Here is a 15,443-nt window from a genome sequence, read left to right on the forward strand (position 1 = left end):
TCCGTGAATACAAAACACAAATGACCAACTGTGACATGTCTCCCATGTTTTTAATTTCTAGCCCAGCCCTTGGACTGGACCATCGCCATAGGCCTAGGCTACTTCTGTGTGCCTTCCATTTGTACCAGAATGTCCCTATTTGAATCACCACTTCTATTGTGGGCTCACTTTGATATTGGCCCACTTTGTTTCCTCCATTACTCTTGAACTAGGACCACAACTTGTCACCATTAAATTTCCTCCTCATTTCTTATAAATTTGGAGGCTTTTTCACATTTAAGTTACACATCGGAATAAAAATTGTTAGATTGTTTAACCTAACGAGGTCTAACGGCTCTTATTCAGACATGTGAAATGTGCACTTTTGATGTGTGGTAGAGAAAACTCACACAAATTTGTTGGAGACAATCAAGGCACGTATATTGTTCCAGGCCCTAAATGGCTAAATCTTTAAGGCCAAGCCCTCTTGGTTAATTATGGTTGGCCTAATGATGGAAACTCACCATAAATGTGCTAAAGCCGTACTCTACTCTAGCATATTGATCATGAGTGTGTGGGCAATTGTTAACTATATATGCATAGCTGAAACACATACTTTGTGCATAAATCACCTAGATTTTTACGAGTGTCTATGTAGAAAGAAAGTTTAACCAAGTTTCAAAAATTAGTTTAAATGCATGATTAAAAAAATAAACTTATATAAGAGAAACATGTCAAACGTGTTTACTCGGTGTCCATTTAGACCTTTAAAATAATACAGGCCTAGAAACATTAGGCTCAAAAACCAACCTAATAGAACTAAAGGAAGCAGCTTCAAGAGCCATAAATGACCGCTCAACAATCTGGTTGGACGATCAACAAAGAGGCCAAGCACCTTCTCATAAAGTACTTCTCGACCATTTGAGGCAAGTAGGCAAACTAACTACTTTATAGCACAAGGCTCCATAAACAGACCCATTATAGATGTCAACTTCAAACCACATGTTAGCTATCAGCGAAAACAAAAACCTATGAAAAGACATAAAGGTTGTCAACTCAAGCGCTCATGTCGACATTTCCTCAGCTACTCAAGACTAAGCGGAGCGCACAATACGTGTTAGCCTAGAAAACCTTGGAACTAGTTGTGAGCAACCGTCACTTCATCTATACGTGTCGACTAAATAGAGGAGTCATCAACAAGTTAAGCTTATGTGTTAAGATCATTTGATACTAGAGCGGTGAAGTATTTGAGAACCCAAGATCTTTGGGGCTCATTGGAAGCCTATCTAAGGGAGACGAGTACCTCTTATAATCGGTCAAATACACAAGAAAAAAGAAAAGATTACACTATAACCAAACGCATCTTGTAACCTATATCCAATACATATACAAAGCGCTACAGTGGACACAACCTAGTTTTTAAGGGTGAACCACTTAAACCTTGTTTTCGATTTCTTATAGTCTTTATCCCGAGCCTACCAAGGGCCAACCATACTTGTCTTTTGTTGACCAGATATTTTGAGCATTAACAAAACATAATCGTTAGAGCGAACCAAAAGCCACATATGTTAAAAGAAACACCATAACTCCATAATTCACCAGCCATGGAGAAACCAAATCCAAGAACTACCGTAAAGCACTACCAGAAAAAAAAAATCACACCTCCCTATGATGTTATTGCAATTGTTGACGAATAAGTATGCTATGAGTCGTTTCCAACAAATATTAAAATTTTCTCCTTATAATTATTTATCAAGTGCACAAACCATAACCGTTACAAAAGCTCTCCCGAAAAGAAAAGGAAGGTAGCTTGACCTTGACACAATGAATGAATTCTCCAATAGCTTGATTTCTTGTCGTGGGGCAATCAAACAGGTTCCCGTAATTTTAGAATGGAGTTGAATTTTCAGCCGGCCGGATTTGGACTCTTCCCGAACGACTCAATTAATTATGTTTCCATTTGTTTGGTCTCCATTTACTATAATATATCCTCATATATAATCTCACGATAATTTATGAGAATTGTTAGTATTTCAAAAATCTCGTTTGACACTCCAAACTTTTTATAATTAGAAAGAAAAATACAATTATAAGGAGTGTAAAATGAAATTTTTGAAGTGCTAATAACAATTCTCTAATGCACAGATTATTTATTTATTTTTGCAAATTTCCGGTGGACTTTGTGGGCTCCAGATTTGAATTATACCAAATCCACTATTTGAACACCTGCTGCACCTTCGATATAGTGGATATGTAATTTTTGGGTTCTCAACGCTAATTTACAAATATTCATGAAACAATCCAACCCACAAAAGTAATTATCACTGTTCTAAAAATTCCCGTCTAGCGCCACCTAAGCCTCGTTTAATGCCGCTCAGGCCTCACCTAGGCGCTAGGCGGTTGGCTATCACTCCAATTAATACCTAAGCGTTTGAAAATTAAGAAATGACGCCTAAACCTACTGAGGCGCTCGCCTAGACCGCCTAGGCACCCGCCTAGGTTGTGACTTACTTAGACAGAAAATAGATAACTTTCATTTTGCATTTTAGTTTTTTTTCAATAAATTGTAAGAAACTTGTTTAATACTTAAAGGAACACACATTATATATTTGTTCTCCATGTTTTCATTATGTTCCAATAGCTCATACTATATATGTCATTCCATTTTGTAGTTTATGATGAAATTATATATATTTTAAGTATAAACGGACACTTATTTACCCGAAATATAATAGATTTAATTAAATCCGCCTAGTCCGCCTAAGTGCCCGCCTAGACCCCGCTTAGCCGCTAAGGCGCTAGGCCCCAACCCGCCTCCCGACTAGCGCCTAGCGTCTTTTAGAACCTTGGTAATTATTGTTCGGGCCGTTCAGCAAAGGGATGTTTTAGTGGACAGTAATTGCTCGAGTGTATTTCTACTTTTAAAATAAATTGTCTGAGCAATTGACATTAATTTTTTTAAATAATTAATGAACATATAAATTTATGTTTAATTTGAAATAAGATTTTTAACCGACCTCGTCACATGTCATGATTTTTTAATTTCTAATTTTTGTATAATTTTTAATACTTATTTCTTACCTAATTACTATGAACCATTGTATTAAAATTTTTTTTGTAATCCAACACCCCATATTGTGCCACGTGGGCCACAATAGCTAATAAGTTTTTTTTTTTATATTTTTCCTTTATTTCTTAAAAAAAATTGTTGAAAAAATCAGGACCGTAGGATAGAAATCATGTGCAAATCGAATGGGTGAGGGATGAGTACGCCTACAGCGCGGGCCTAGCACTGCAGGGTTGGTCGGCCACTTGCACTCATGCGCACGTAAAGCCCACGCGCCTAACACAAAAAAAAAAAAAAAAAATTAATGTGGGTGACGTCACACGTCTTAAGGCGCTAGGTTGGGCGATTAAGGCACGACGAGTGAACACTCAGGCCTCCTTCTTTTGATTGTAGACCGACTTGTTTGGGCTGGGGCGGAGCTCCTTTTGTTGGTTTTGGTGGATTGAATCACCCAATCCCCCTTGCAATTGGGAGGGATGAAATTACTCTAAAACGTATAATAATGTTTTAAATTGAACAAATAATATTGCATAAAAAGCTTAAAACATATAACATCATACTATTACCCTGAACTACATCGGTGGTATTCGAAAGAGTGTAAATGAGTCATTGTCGTAGTTTAATTTTCCAATACAAAAATCAAGAACTCTTGTATATGGCCCCCTCCACTCCATAGCTCACATGTTGCCCGCTTTAATGGACGGGGCTTGTTGTGGATGGGACATAATTAACTGGCAATTATCAATCATTTTCGACAGTTTTAACTATAGCTTGCATTATTTTCTCATCAAATCTAAGGGTCGGTTCCAAGGAGATGTTCTAATTCTAAAGGACAATCCATGATAAATTTATACAATCAAATCAATCTTGAAAAAATCTTTCTCGAATAGATTAGATTGAATAATTTCTTATGGTGTCACATCTTCTCTTTACATTTTTTTATTTACTTCCAATAGTATCTCTAAAGTCGTCTTAAGCTAAGATAAGGGAGAAAGAACTCTCACATCTCTCATGAAATCTACCTAATTTTAGAATGAAAAATTAACTCAATTCATAGTGATTTTGAATCTTAAGCTTACTTTCATTTGCTTTAAAAAGTTAATATAAAAGTAGGAACCATTCGCTTTCCACATCAAGCATATGTGAGATTAGATCAAAAACCAATTTTATTAATCAGAAGTTCGTGATCAATTGGTACACATTAAGAATATAGAAACGAAGTTACAAACAACTAGTACATAGTATGAACAACACGAACAATTGTAAACTGTTGATTGAAGTGAATTCACTAACGGTAGACCTACGATGTCAAGATGAGGCAAGCAAAATCCTTTTGCAAAATAGGCAAATACATTCACACTGAGTCAAATCACTTTGCAATCCAAAAACCACAAAGAGATAAAAGTTTAAAAGAAGTGATGTATCACACCTCACTTTCCAATGAAAACCACAACCCACATGATGTTGCTTGGGATATTGAAACTTTGAGAGATCACAAATCCCCTCTTTCAAAAGAAGATTTTCACTATGCCGCATTTTCCACGCGATCAAATATTCTGCATTCAAAATAAGTGTGGTTTTTATGTGGTTTCAATAATTGACTGACATATATTAAGTTTTCGACAACAAAATTAAGAAAATTAAATTTTTAAAAAATGTATCAATCAATAATTTGAGTAACAAAGATGCCACACCCATTTTAAACACAAAAGATTTGATCTCATTTCCCACCCCTTCTATTCCCAATTCACTCCCGAGTCCCAACAAAGCCGATCGATTTCACTCCCTCTCAATCAACCCCACATATACATACAAGTAGCCTCCACACACTAAATTAGAAAATAGTAAAGTAGTTAATCAATCTTGTTACGACACGTGTCAGTCCTCAACTGAAACACTTGAGCTAGGGCACCCCTTTGCTGGCAGTCCCAGTCGTGCACGAACATGTGCCCTCCATAAGGACCCCCAATCCTTTAAAACCAACCCCAAATTATTGAACTTGGTGAAGGAGAAGGAAAGAAAGAGAGGGATGGGGTGGGGTGGGCCCTAAATGATGGATACCAAAAGGGCAAAGTACAGAGGGAGGTGCAATTATTCATGCCATGAATTTCATCCTAAGCGAGTCATAAGCAGAAAATTTCCTCATCATCTAGCTAGCTCATCCCACAATCAAAAGGTCTAAAAAAAATGAAATTATTTCAACACGTAAATTTAACACATTTTATAATAGAAATATGAAAATTTCACTTAATTATATTAAAAATGTTAGAACAAATGTATTAATTTTGTGTGTCTAATTATATTAAATAAATCGCCTAAAAGAAAACACTGATAATATATAATAGAGATATGCATTTTCTCCTTATATTAAAATTGTCATAATAAATATATTAATTTTGTATGTCTAAATAAATTGTCAAAAAAATTGGTACTATTTTATAAAACCATCATTTGTTACAATCACAAAAAACAGAAAAGGGTTTTTAATTAAAGAGACTTCTGTATTCTCTCTTTCATTCACTACTTCCCTCACTTCCTCTCTCTCTCTCCTCTCTCAAAGAGAGACCATTGGAGGGAGAGAAAAAACATAGCTAGCTAGAAAGCAGGAGCAGCAGCAGGCAGCAGCTAGCCATGAAAAACACCATCAGGTGCTGCATCTCTTGCATTCTTCCATGTGGAGCTTTGGACGTGATTCGAGTCGTACACTCTAACGGCAGAGTCGAGGAAATCAGCGGCACAATCCGGGCCAGCGAGATCATGAAGGCGTACCCTAAGCACGTCCTCAAGAAGCCCTCCTCGTCGGCGTCCGATCACGACGGGGTCGTTCCCAAGATCGTGATCGTTCCGCCCGACGCGGAACTCCAACGAGGAAAGATTTACTTCCTCATGCCGATGCCTGCCGCTTCGAAGACGTCCGAAAAGAAGGGGAGGACAAGATCGTCGTCGGCGAAGAAGAAGCGAATCAAAGACGCCGAAAACAACAACGTCACCAACAACAACAACGTTGTTTTGAACAGCATCACCATGACCAACCTGTTGATAAATGATCGGTACTTGAGCGAAATACTGTCGGAAAAGCATTCGTCGCAGCGGGATCGGCGGCGAGGACGTGTTGGGGTTTGGAGGCCGCACTTAGAGAGCATTTGTGAGTCACCAAGTGATGTGTAATATTGGCGGATTTTCATTCTTTCGATCTTCTTCTTCTTAGTTTTATCATTTGTCTTAAAGGTTCATATATTTTAGTAGGGTTTGCAAAAAAAAAAAAAAAGTACTACTGCCAATTCTTTTTTTTTTTCTACCTCTTTTAATTTCCTTAATTTTCTGCCTTTTTCTTTGTTTTTTGTTTCTTGTTTTGTATATATAGAAAAAAAATAGGGAAAGAAGAAATAATAGGCAAACAAGTTCTATGAGAGGGTCTCAATCATTGGCTCATGGTAATTAATCCGTATGTCTGTCTGTGGTTTTTGTTTAATTATTTCATGCAATGGATATTATGAAATCTAATTAATCTTGTAATTTTTGGAGAGGGGTGAAGATCAAGAAACTAAATTGTTCTGGTTTTGCCTAACTCTCTGTTTTCTTTCGTGTGGAAGGAGGAGTTTTTTCTTCTTCTTTTTTCCTTTTATCAATGTGGAAGGAGGAGTTTATCTGAGGAAAGAGACTACTGTGCTGCATATCATACATATGGAAATGAATTAAAGTCGCAAGGTGTGATTGTGATATAATTATAGAAGTGGCATTGGAATATTTGATTTGCTTTATATCTTTATCTAAAATTATCTCTAAAATTGGCATAACCTCTCATTTTAATCTTTGAGATTGTCCCGCGTTCAACTATTTTGGTCATTCTGTAAGAAATCTCCGTTAAATTGAGGTTATATTTGTCAAATCAATCATTCTCCTTAAACTGGTAGTTTCTTCAATTTAACAGATATTTTTCACAGAATGAATCAGAATGATTGATGATGGACAATCTCAATGATCATTTATATCCATTTGAGACTATTTTGACTAAAAAACCAAATGGAAATGATCATCCAGCACCCAAGGTTGTCATCTGTGTCGGTAATCCTTTTATGTTGGATATTGATGTAATGATTACTACATATGTACATCAGTAGCTAGCTAGTTCTCATATTTTGTGCGAACACAACCACAAATATATTGTAATCGATCCATGCATTATCATATGCGTGGACAACAAATTGATATTGTAGGTCATATCTACGTCGTTATAATGAACATGAGTACGTTTTATTACATTACATCATGTTTGGTGTTCTAATTACACAAATAATTCCCATACGTATGTCAAATATGAAGATATGGATGGAAAATTAGTATGACAGTAAATGAGATAAATAAAAATTTATGCATCGTTTATTTTTATGAATTATATTACCGATTACATCTCCGTATTAATAGTAAAGCTGGATTATGGCATCAATTGTTATGATGATGATGATGATGATGATGATGATGATGATCAAGGTCATCTTGAGGATGGAAATGATAGTCCCCACATAGCTTTTTCCACCACATATAGGATAATGCAAATGTAAGCTTTGCACTAGCTTTCAAGTTTCAAGTGGGTATATGGCATGTCTTTAAGCATGTTGTTCTCTTTGAGAATGATTAATTAGATATAGAGATGGTGCGAATGGCATCCTGTAAAGGTAATCACAGTAGGGTTTGACCTTTTTTCTTGACATTGGCCGGTGGCAGAGGCAGATGGTTGAGACTTTGAAGAGCAACCCCATGTTCCGATCCCCATATATGAATTTTTTCCTGCGCCTGGCAGTCCCACCATCTGGGGCCAACCAAAAAAGGCATCGCAGAGTTCAGATATATGATTGAAATTGTATTATCTCATTCACTTGATCCTTTTGGCACATGTCAGACATCTTTGGGTTAATCTTCTTGCACCTATATGCAATAGCGGATGCAGAATTTATACTTTGAAGGTCCCAGTAGTAAATACAAATTTTTTTAGTCAGGAATTGAGCGCGAAGCGCATAAAAAAAATCAATTTATTTATTTGGTGGCTTGTCATGCATATATCAACATATATCAGCATATGCCAAAACAATCTAATGAGTGATATAAAAGAACTTGTTGAGTGATGTCAACGCAATATGTCGAGATATTCTAGGATGCATTACATCAAACATTTAGTAGGCCCAAAAGGAACTTGTACCAAACATTCGTAGAGTCCTCGAAAAATCTTCGCATATATATTTTCTGGACTCGGATTCCTACTTCCATTGGCCCTTGCCTATATATACACGACATATAAACGATGCTTACAAATTTACAATGCATCATATATAGGGTTAGGGTTAGGATAGAGCGACACTCATTTGTTTGACACAATTTGGTAAAAGTCTACTACATAATGTATGTCAACAAACAAACTATTTATATTTAAATTTGTCATTTATAGAATCATAGATCATTGTTGCAAAAAGTTTAAACAAATCCAAAACCATTAAAATATTTATGTAGTATAGAAGATGGACATATACAATTTTGCAAAGAAACACTAAAGTAATAATAATTCAATCCAAATTTCATATGGTTTCGAATTTGCATGTTTTTTAGTAGACATGATCTTTAAAAGAAGAACTAAAAGATAGACAGTTGGATCGTTGTAATACATGATAACGTAAACTCTACAAAATATGTGTCAAAATGTGTATCGATGCCCCATTCCTAACCTATACATATGTATTTTTGATAATTTAAAGCAGAATTATTGAAGGAAAGGTACGTGACTTAAATGTGAAGATATGTATAACTAAAAAAATCTTCTGATACTGTGGTTGAAACAGTAGAATAATAGATTAGACAAATATCAGCTCCCACTGAAAACAATATTCAACCCATCATTCGTAGTTGAACATAACAAATTTATTTACAATTCACAAAAGTAAATAAATAATGAAAATGCTTTGCTACCAACTTTCTAAAACTAAACTCTTCAATTAAAGTGGACCATGCAGCAATTGACCCATACCCATAACCAGAAGATCGTAATGATTAAAAAGGGAAACCTCAAAATAATAAGATTCTTTGTTTTGTGATGGTTACGAAGGAACGTTTATGCAGTTTTATTCTTATTTTGTAAACAGATTATTTTTACAATTCGAACTCGTAACTTTTCGGTCATAAAAACTATTTCAAAAAAATTGAAAATAAGCAAGATCACAAGAGAGTAGAGAGGATGATATATTTTAGGGCCAACTATATATAAATCTCCTAAACTATTGTATTGCCCACGTTTCAATAGTTGTAATACATTTACAAACTAATATAAAAATGACAAACTCTACATAAACCATTGACACCGTCCACATAAATTTGTCCTCGTCAACACAAAACATGCACTTGTTAGGCTGAAAATTAACATTTGTACTCACAGAAGGATTGACGAAATAGTTTAATTGTTCGTTTGAAAGTGCTTCTAAAAATAATTGAAAATGTTTTTGGTGTAATTAATTTTGGGTTTTAAAAGCATTTAAGTGTTTTTTTAAAGAAGCATCAAATATGTACTTTTTGCAGGAAGCACTTAAATGTTTTTCCAAAATACGTACACTTGAATTTTTAATAAAGATTGATTTAAAAATTATTTTCAATTATTTTAAAATTACTTCTAAATGAGTTGTAAATCTAGGGTTTACAGTGGATGAGTTTGTAAACTGTATTACTATAGGCAATAGTTTAGGGGTTTTATATGTTATTTGATCCCATATTTCACTTTTGCATAAATAAACATAAACAAATGGGAAAGGGACAAATTGCAGTTCTTCCTCTTCCTCTTTTATATTCGAAACGGCGCCTCACACTTTTCATCGATTACAAGAACCACAGAAGGGCTGGTCGCTTTCTCCACCTTTTGCTTTCATTTCTTTGTGACATATAATTTTAGTTTCCTTGCATTTTAATTGTTGTTTATTTATTTATTTATTTTATGTGCTAACTGTGCCCTCTATTAGATATGAGAAGCGGGTCATTGTGTTTGTATTATTTTCCTGTTATATTTATTATCTTAACGGATTGTATTATGTTAAATTTTTATCCTAATGACTTCTTACAAATGATCTAATGACAACCCAACTCGTTAACGGATTATGTCAGATTAATGAGTTTTGCAAAAAATTGTCATGCCTAATGTTTAAATTTTGAAAATTGTTTACGTATCATAACCATTATCTTAACGAATTCTTGACATGTGACCAGGTAACGATCTGAATCGTTAATCGGTAATATGAACGATCTGACTCGTTAACAGTTGACCCAAAACTAATAATTTTCATATCATTTATTATCAGTTCACGGATCGTATAAAAAAATTTCGGAATTACCCACTATATACAAACAAAGTAGCAAGACCCACCCCCATGTTTGTCCATGAAAGTGTGTTTTATTTTCGTTTCTAGTAATTTTATTTCATTAATGCCATGCGGACGCACACAGTTCGTTCACTCTCATTGTCTGCAAACTCGGACTTTACATGTGGCAGATTCTACCAATTCTCAGCTCTCAGCCTAAGGACATTAATATGGCGTCCTTCAATGGAGCTCTGATAAATGCATGGGTTTATTTATTACGTTGAAAAATTACGTTGTCATTTTTTAATACGATTGATATTCCTATTCTAAATTAAATTAAATGAATAAAAGGTTTAAATTCGAAACGTAGTGTAAGTTTTCATCTAGGGTGAATAACATTTCTCCCACAAGTACGATAATTTGCTAATTAAGAACAATTTTCATGTGTGTTTGGTATATTATAACAGACTATTATAATGCGGGATAAATTTCTCTACTCTTGTGTCACTGCCCTTCTCTTTCGATCTCCCTCGTTGTCATTGAGGCTAGAAAAATTATTGGAGAAAGACAAATTGATCGACATACAATAACATGTGATGAATATGCGCCACACTAGTTCAAGATATACACGATATTCATGGCTGTTTTTGGGTCAAGCTTATCTCAACAACTCGAAAGTTGGTAGAAAGTTGGCATAACTTGTCCCGTACGAACAAAGACTTGCAAGTTGTAGCAAATTTTCCTACTACAATCGTGCAGCAATTAGCTAGTGTTTGAACTTGTTAGCTGAAGTTGGGCACGCAATCAGCCAAGTTTGATAGTTTAAGACACCAAGTTTGTTTCTAGAAAAGTTAAATAGAGATCTCAAAAGAGAAGCTCTTATCGAGAAGATATTCTCATTTTTTTTTTATTAAAACAGGAATTAGTTATGGGCTCACGTCACATTGAATTTCAACGATCTGAACCGTCTATTTTTTAAATTGCACCTCTTAGATCATCTTTGCATTAGCCAAATCGGAAATACAAATAAAAAGAGAAAATTATAGTTTGCAGTAAAAAGAGTAAAGAGAGAGATGGGGTTAAGTGGGTGGGACGGTAAAAAAAAAAATCCGATAAGGCGGAGAGTAATGCGATGGGGAACGGACCGAGCCGAGCCGGTAAATCCATCGAAGCCACTAAAGCCTTAATGACATCGACAACAAACCCTCACGCGCTCATCCCGGCGACCTCCCTCCTACACTCGCGCCTCATGCGGCCGGCGCTCTGCTCCCACCGACGCGACCCCTTTACTGCCTAACAACACCCACCCTCTCTCTATTCCCACCCACTCCCCAATTTTCCCACACCCAAAATCCACCCTTCCCGATGGGCGACCTAACCGACCTCCAAATAACGCCGTTCAATGCCGGCACCACCGCCTCCACCCCGCCCTCCTCCAAACCTCGGCCCATGCCCGTCCGCGAAGACTGCTGGAGCGAGGACGCCACGTCCACTCTCGTCGACGCCTGGGGCCGCCGCTACATCGAGCTTAACCGCGGGAACCTCCGTCAGAAGGACTGGCAGGAGGTCGCTGACGCCGTCAACGCCCTCCACGGCCACACCAAGAAGACCCACCGGACGGACGTCCAGTGCAAGAACCGAATCGATACTATCAAGAAGAAGTACAAGGTGGAGAAGGTTAGGGTTTCGTCCTCCAACGGAACCCTAACCTCGTCGTGGCCTTTCTTCGAGAGGCTCGACGCTCTCATCGGATCTAATGTCAAGAAGGTGTCTCCTTCGTCTCCTTCGCCTCAATCGCCTTCGCTGCCGGTCGCCGTTCCGTTGCCTTTGGGGTACCGGAAGACGCCGTCCTCGGCTCCGGTGGTGACGGCTGTGGCGCTTCCGCAGAAGCGGTCGGCATCGACTGCGGCGCTCGACGAGGGTTTCTTCAGGATGAATTACTCGGCCGTGGCTGCGGCTGCGGCTGCAGCCGCTGGGGCTGAGGATGAGGACGATGAGGATGAGGATGAGGACGATGAGGATAACGATGAGGCCGATGAGGAGGTTGAGATGGCGAGGGAGAGCGGAGGAGAGGTTGGAGGCGGTGGAGGAGGAGGAGAAGGGTTGAAGAGATTGGCGAGAGCGATTGAGAGCTTCGGGGAGGTGTATCAGAGAGTGGAGGCCGAGAAGTTGAGGCAGATGGTGGAGTTGGAGAAGCAGAGGATCCAATTCGCCAATGAATTGGAGGTAGAGAGGATGAGGATGATCATGGACACGCAGGTCCAGCTCGAACGGATTAAGCACGGCAAGCGGTCCGGCTCTAATGGTGAGGCAAATCTCTCATATTTCTTGTGTGTAAATTGTAGGATTGTTTTTGGTTTGTGTTTTTATTGTTAAATTGATTGGATTGTTTGATGTTTTATGTCTTTGTGTAAACATGGTAGAGCTTAATTTTATTTAACTTGTCATGGTAGTGGCCTGAAAGGGCCTTCCTTGAGTTTGAAGCATCTGTCAATTTTGAAGATCCAAACTTTACCCTGATTGGAAATTTTAGTTAGGGTTCTTGCTCGGAAGTTTGAACTGCGCCTTGGCAATGTAGTAAAACAATGATCGATTGTTGCGTTGCATATGTAATTGGAAATTGTTTTGCTTGTGTGCTGCCCCCAAAGTCTCAGTTCCTCCTCTGTATTGTAACATGAATGTTGTTGTGGTTGTTTGATTCCTAGACTTCTATGCACTTTACCTATCTGGCTAGTATTCTTAATGTGATTAGGAGGGGATACATTTTGTTGTGTGGGTTTCACAGCCTTCATGTATGAGAGTGATGTTTCAGAGATATGGAGAAGTTTGAATTATATGGAGGAATTTCGATGCTTTGTCGTAGGCTTAACTTAACTTGAACTAAGTTGTTTTGATATTGTTTTTAATTTTAGGAACAATGGGAGTTAGATAGCAACAATAAGTATTCTATGGACGCAAAATTCGTTTGTCTAGGGGTGGTAGTAGGTTGAGCTTTTTCATGGTTGTTGGGTGGAGCATCTGCCTGTTGGTTACCCCTAATTTCTTGACCCATGGTATGATAACCGGGTCTCCCTGGGATTCTCATGCATTAAGCACTCTGATCATCATCGTTCTCTGCGTAAAATTTCATTAGTTCTAGGAACTTGTTGGTTAATGTTGTATCAAATATCTTGATAATAATATGAAATGTGTGAAATGTCTAGTAATTTACAAGATTTGTTTCATAAGGAAAAATCTTCTAAATTATACGAGTGAAGAAACATGCTTGGTTACCTTAATGCCACCTTACATTGCATTCTTCTCTTACTTCCTCTTATTTTTACATTATAATTCCACTAAGTCGATTTCACGAACACAACTTATCTTGGCCTTGATGTTGTCTATAACGTTTCTTCGTGGATGTAAAAGTTTGTAAAGTTGAGCTCTGAGATTTTATTTTTAGATTTCTATCAATTTGTATTATGAAAGAACATAAAATATGTAACTTGAGTCTTTTAATTCATTAATGTCTCAGCCCTCTTGCTCACTCTTCCATCAGTGTGCCGTCTAAGATTTATATCTCATTTCTGTGTTAATAACTTTATGACTGCTCTCAATGTTTAGATTTAGAGAATGTTAAAAGCATCAGTTTCCGATTGCATAGAATGGCACCTTTCCAGGAGGGCAACATACGGAATGTTTTTAGCATGCCATTTATGCATAGCCTCATTAAGGTTCTGAATCACATGCTGTCTGATCTTTCTTGGATAACTTGATTGGCTAACATTGATGTAGTTAGTGCATGTTTCTGCCCCATACTTCCCTACGATATACAAGAATACGTTGCCTTGTTTGAAAATTTGTGCTTTATATTTCTTGTAACATCTGAGTGATCTCGATGGGAAATTTGATAAATTGATACAGAAAAGTAGAACTCCCCGAACCCCCAGATCATACAGCATTTTTCCTACTTGTTCTGGTCAACACAAGTTTGACGTTTAAACTATTTTACTGCACAGTTTTATTGTGTGATGTTTAGAGGGTCATTGATATTCAAGTTGAAATACATGATCTCTCGGTTAGCGCTTCTGCTCTTGGTACTCTTGAATTATGATATAATCATGTGTAACCTGGGTTAGCTCTTGTGCTCTTGATTTCGGTTTTGTTGCAAATTTGATTTCTAACAACGGTTTTATGGTTCTCTCTTTTACAGATGTTTACAGCTAGCTAGCCTAGTGCCGGAGAAGCTTTAACGGTAAACTTACGTGGGGGAAGCGTTATGTAGCATCTTCTTGATTATCCTAGGAAGTACATATTGTTGCAGCTGATGATACTGGACCTGAGAGAAACTACTGGCACCAACAGTCCCGGGTTTTATTTTCGGCTCTTTTCATCTCCTTTTTTTTTTTTTTCCAAAATTTACTATTATTCTCAACCATTCGGGAACAATATAATTGTCTTGTTAGTTGTACTCAGCCTTAATCTGGTCCAGTGAATTTGCTTAATATTAGTTAGCATTTTTTTTTTGGTTTGAACTCCAGAAATCTAGTTGTCTTGCGATATATAAAATTAGTAGTTAACTTGTCTTTGAATGTGTTTTCTTTTGCTTCTCCTGGCTTACCGTCCCTTCATCCCTTGTTTGTTTACTCTGTTTTGGTTCTTGGGCTTCTTTATATATCCGTTCAGGACCCCAAGATTCACTCACAAATACTACCAATGTAAATAAAATCAAACCATCAATTTTATATATTCGAGTTTTTAGTGTATGGGATGATGATGATATTCAATCTCGAAAGAAAGCTGTTATTGGCAATCCAAAAAGGTCGTTAAGCACTCATATATAGTGAAAAAAAAAAACTGGGAAATGAGAACTTGAGTGAGTCCCATCCAACGGATTAATTTAAGGGAACTTTAACGAAAAGCATCTGGTACTGTTCACTTTAACGAAAAACCACATTTTTACACTAAAAAGTCAATCCTGATACTATTCACTTTACCCTTTATTTTGTCCTTATCATTAAAACTCAAAGTTTTCAAGCCTTTTTCATTAGTTTTCCTTTAATTTAATTGTCAGTTCAAACGACAAT

At 37.0% G+C, this 15,443-nt stretch overlaps 2 protein-coding genes across 2 annotated transcripts; both read left to right on the forward strand.

The window, feature by feature from the left end:
• Window positions 1-5,515: 5,515 nt before the first annotated feature.
• LOC103446318 (uncharacterized) lies at window positions 5,516-6,550 on the forward strand. The gene has a single exon (XM_008385403.4). The coding sequence runs from the start codon at window positions 5,678-5,680 to the stop codon at window positions 6,212-6,214; it is 537 nt and encodes a 178-aa protein (XP_008383625.1). The 5' UTR covers window positions 5,516-5,677; the 3' UTR covers window positions 6,215-6,550.
• Window positions 6,551-11,475: 4,925 nt separating this feature from the next.
• Window positions 11,476-14,942, forward strand: LOC103446317 (trihelix transcription factor ENAP1-like). Its single transcript, XM_008385402.4, has 2 exons — window positions 11,476-12,682; window positions 14,570-14,942. The coding sequence occupies exons 1-2, from the start codon at window positions 11,743-11,745 to the stop codon at window positions 14,581-14,583; spliced, it is 954 nt and encodes a 317-aa protein (XP_008383624.3). The 5' UTR covers window positions 11,476-11,742; the 3' UTR covers window positions 14,584-14,942.
• The last annotated feature ends 501 nt before the right edge of the window (window positions 14,943-15,443 follow it).

Source organism: Malus domestica, chromosome 10 (genome assembly GCF_042453785.1).
Source record: "Malus domestica chromosome 10, GDT2T_hap1".
Taxonomy (NCBI): Eukaryota; Viridiplantae; Streptophyta; class Magnoliopsida; order Rosales; family Rosaceae; genus Malus; species Malus domestica.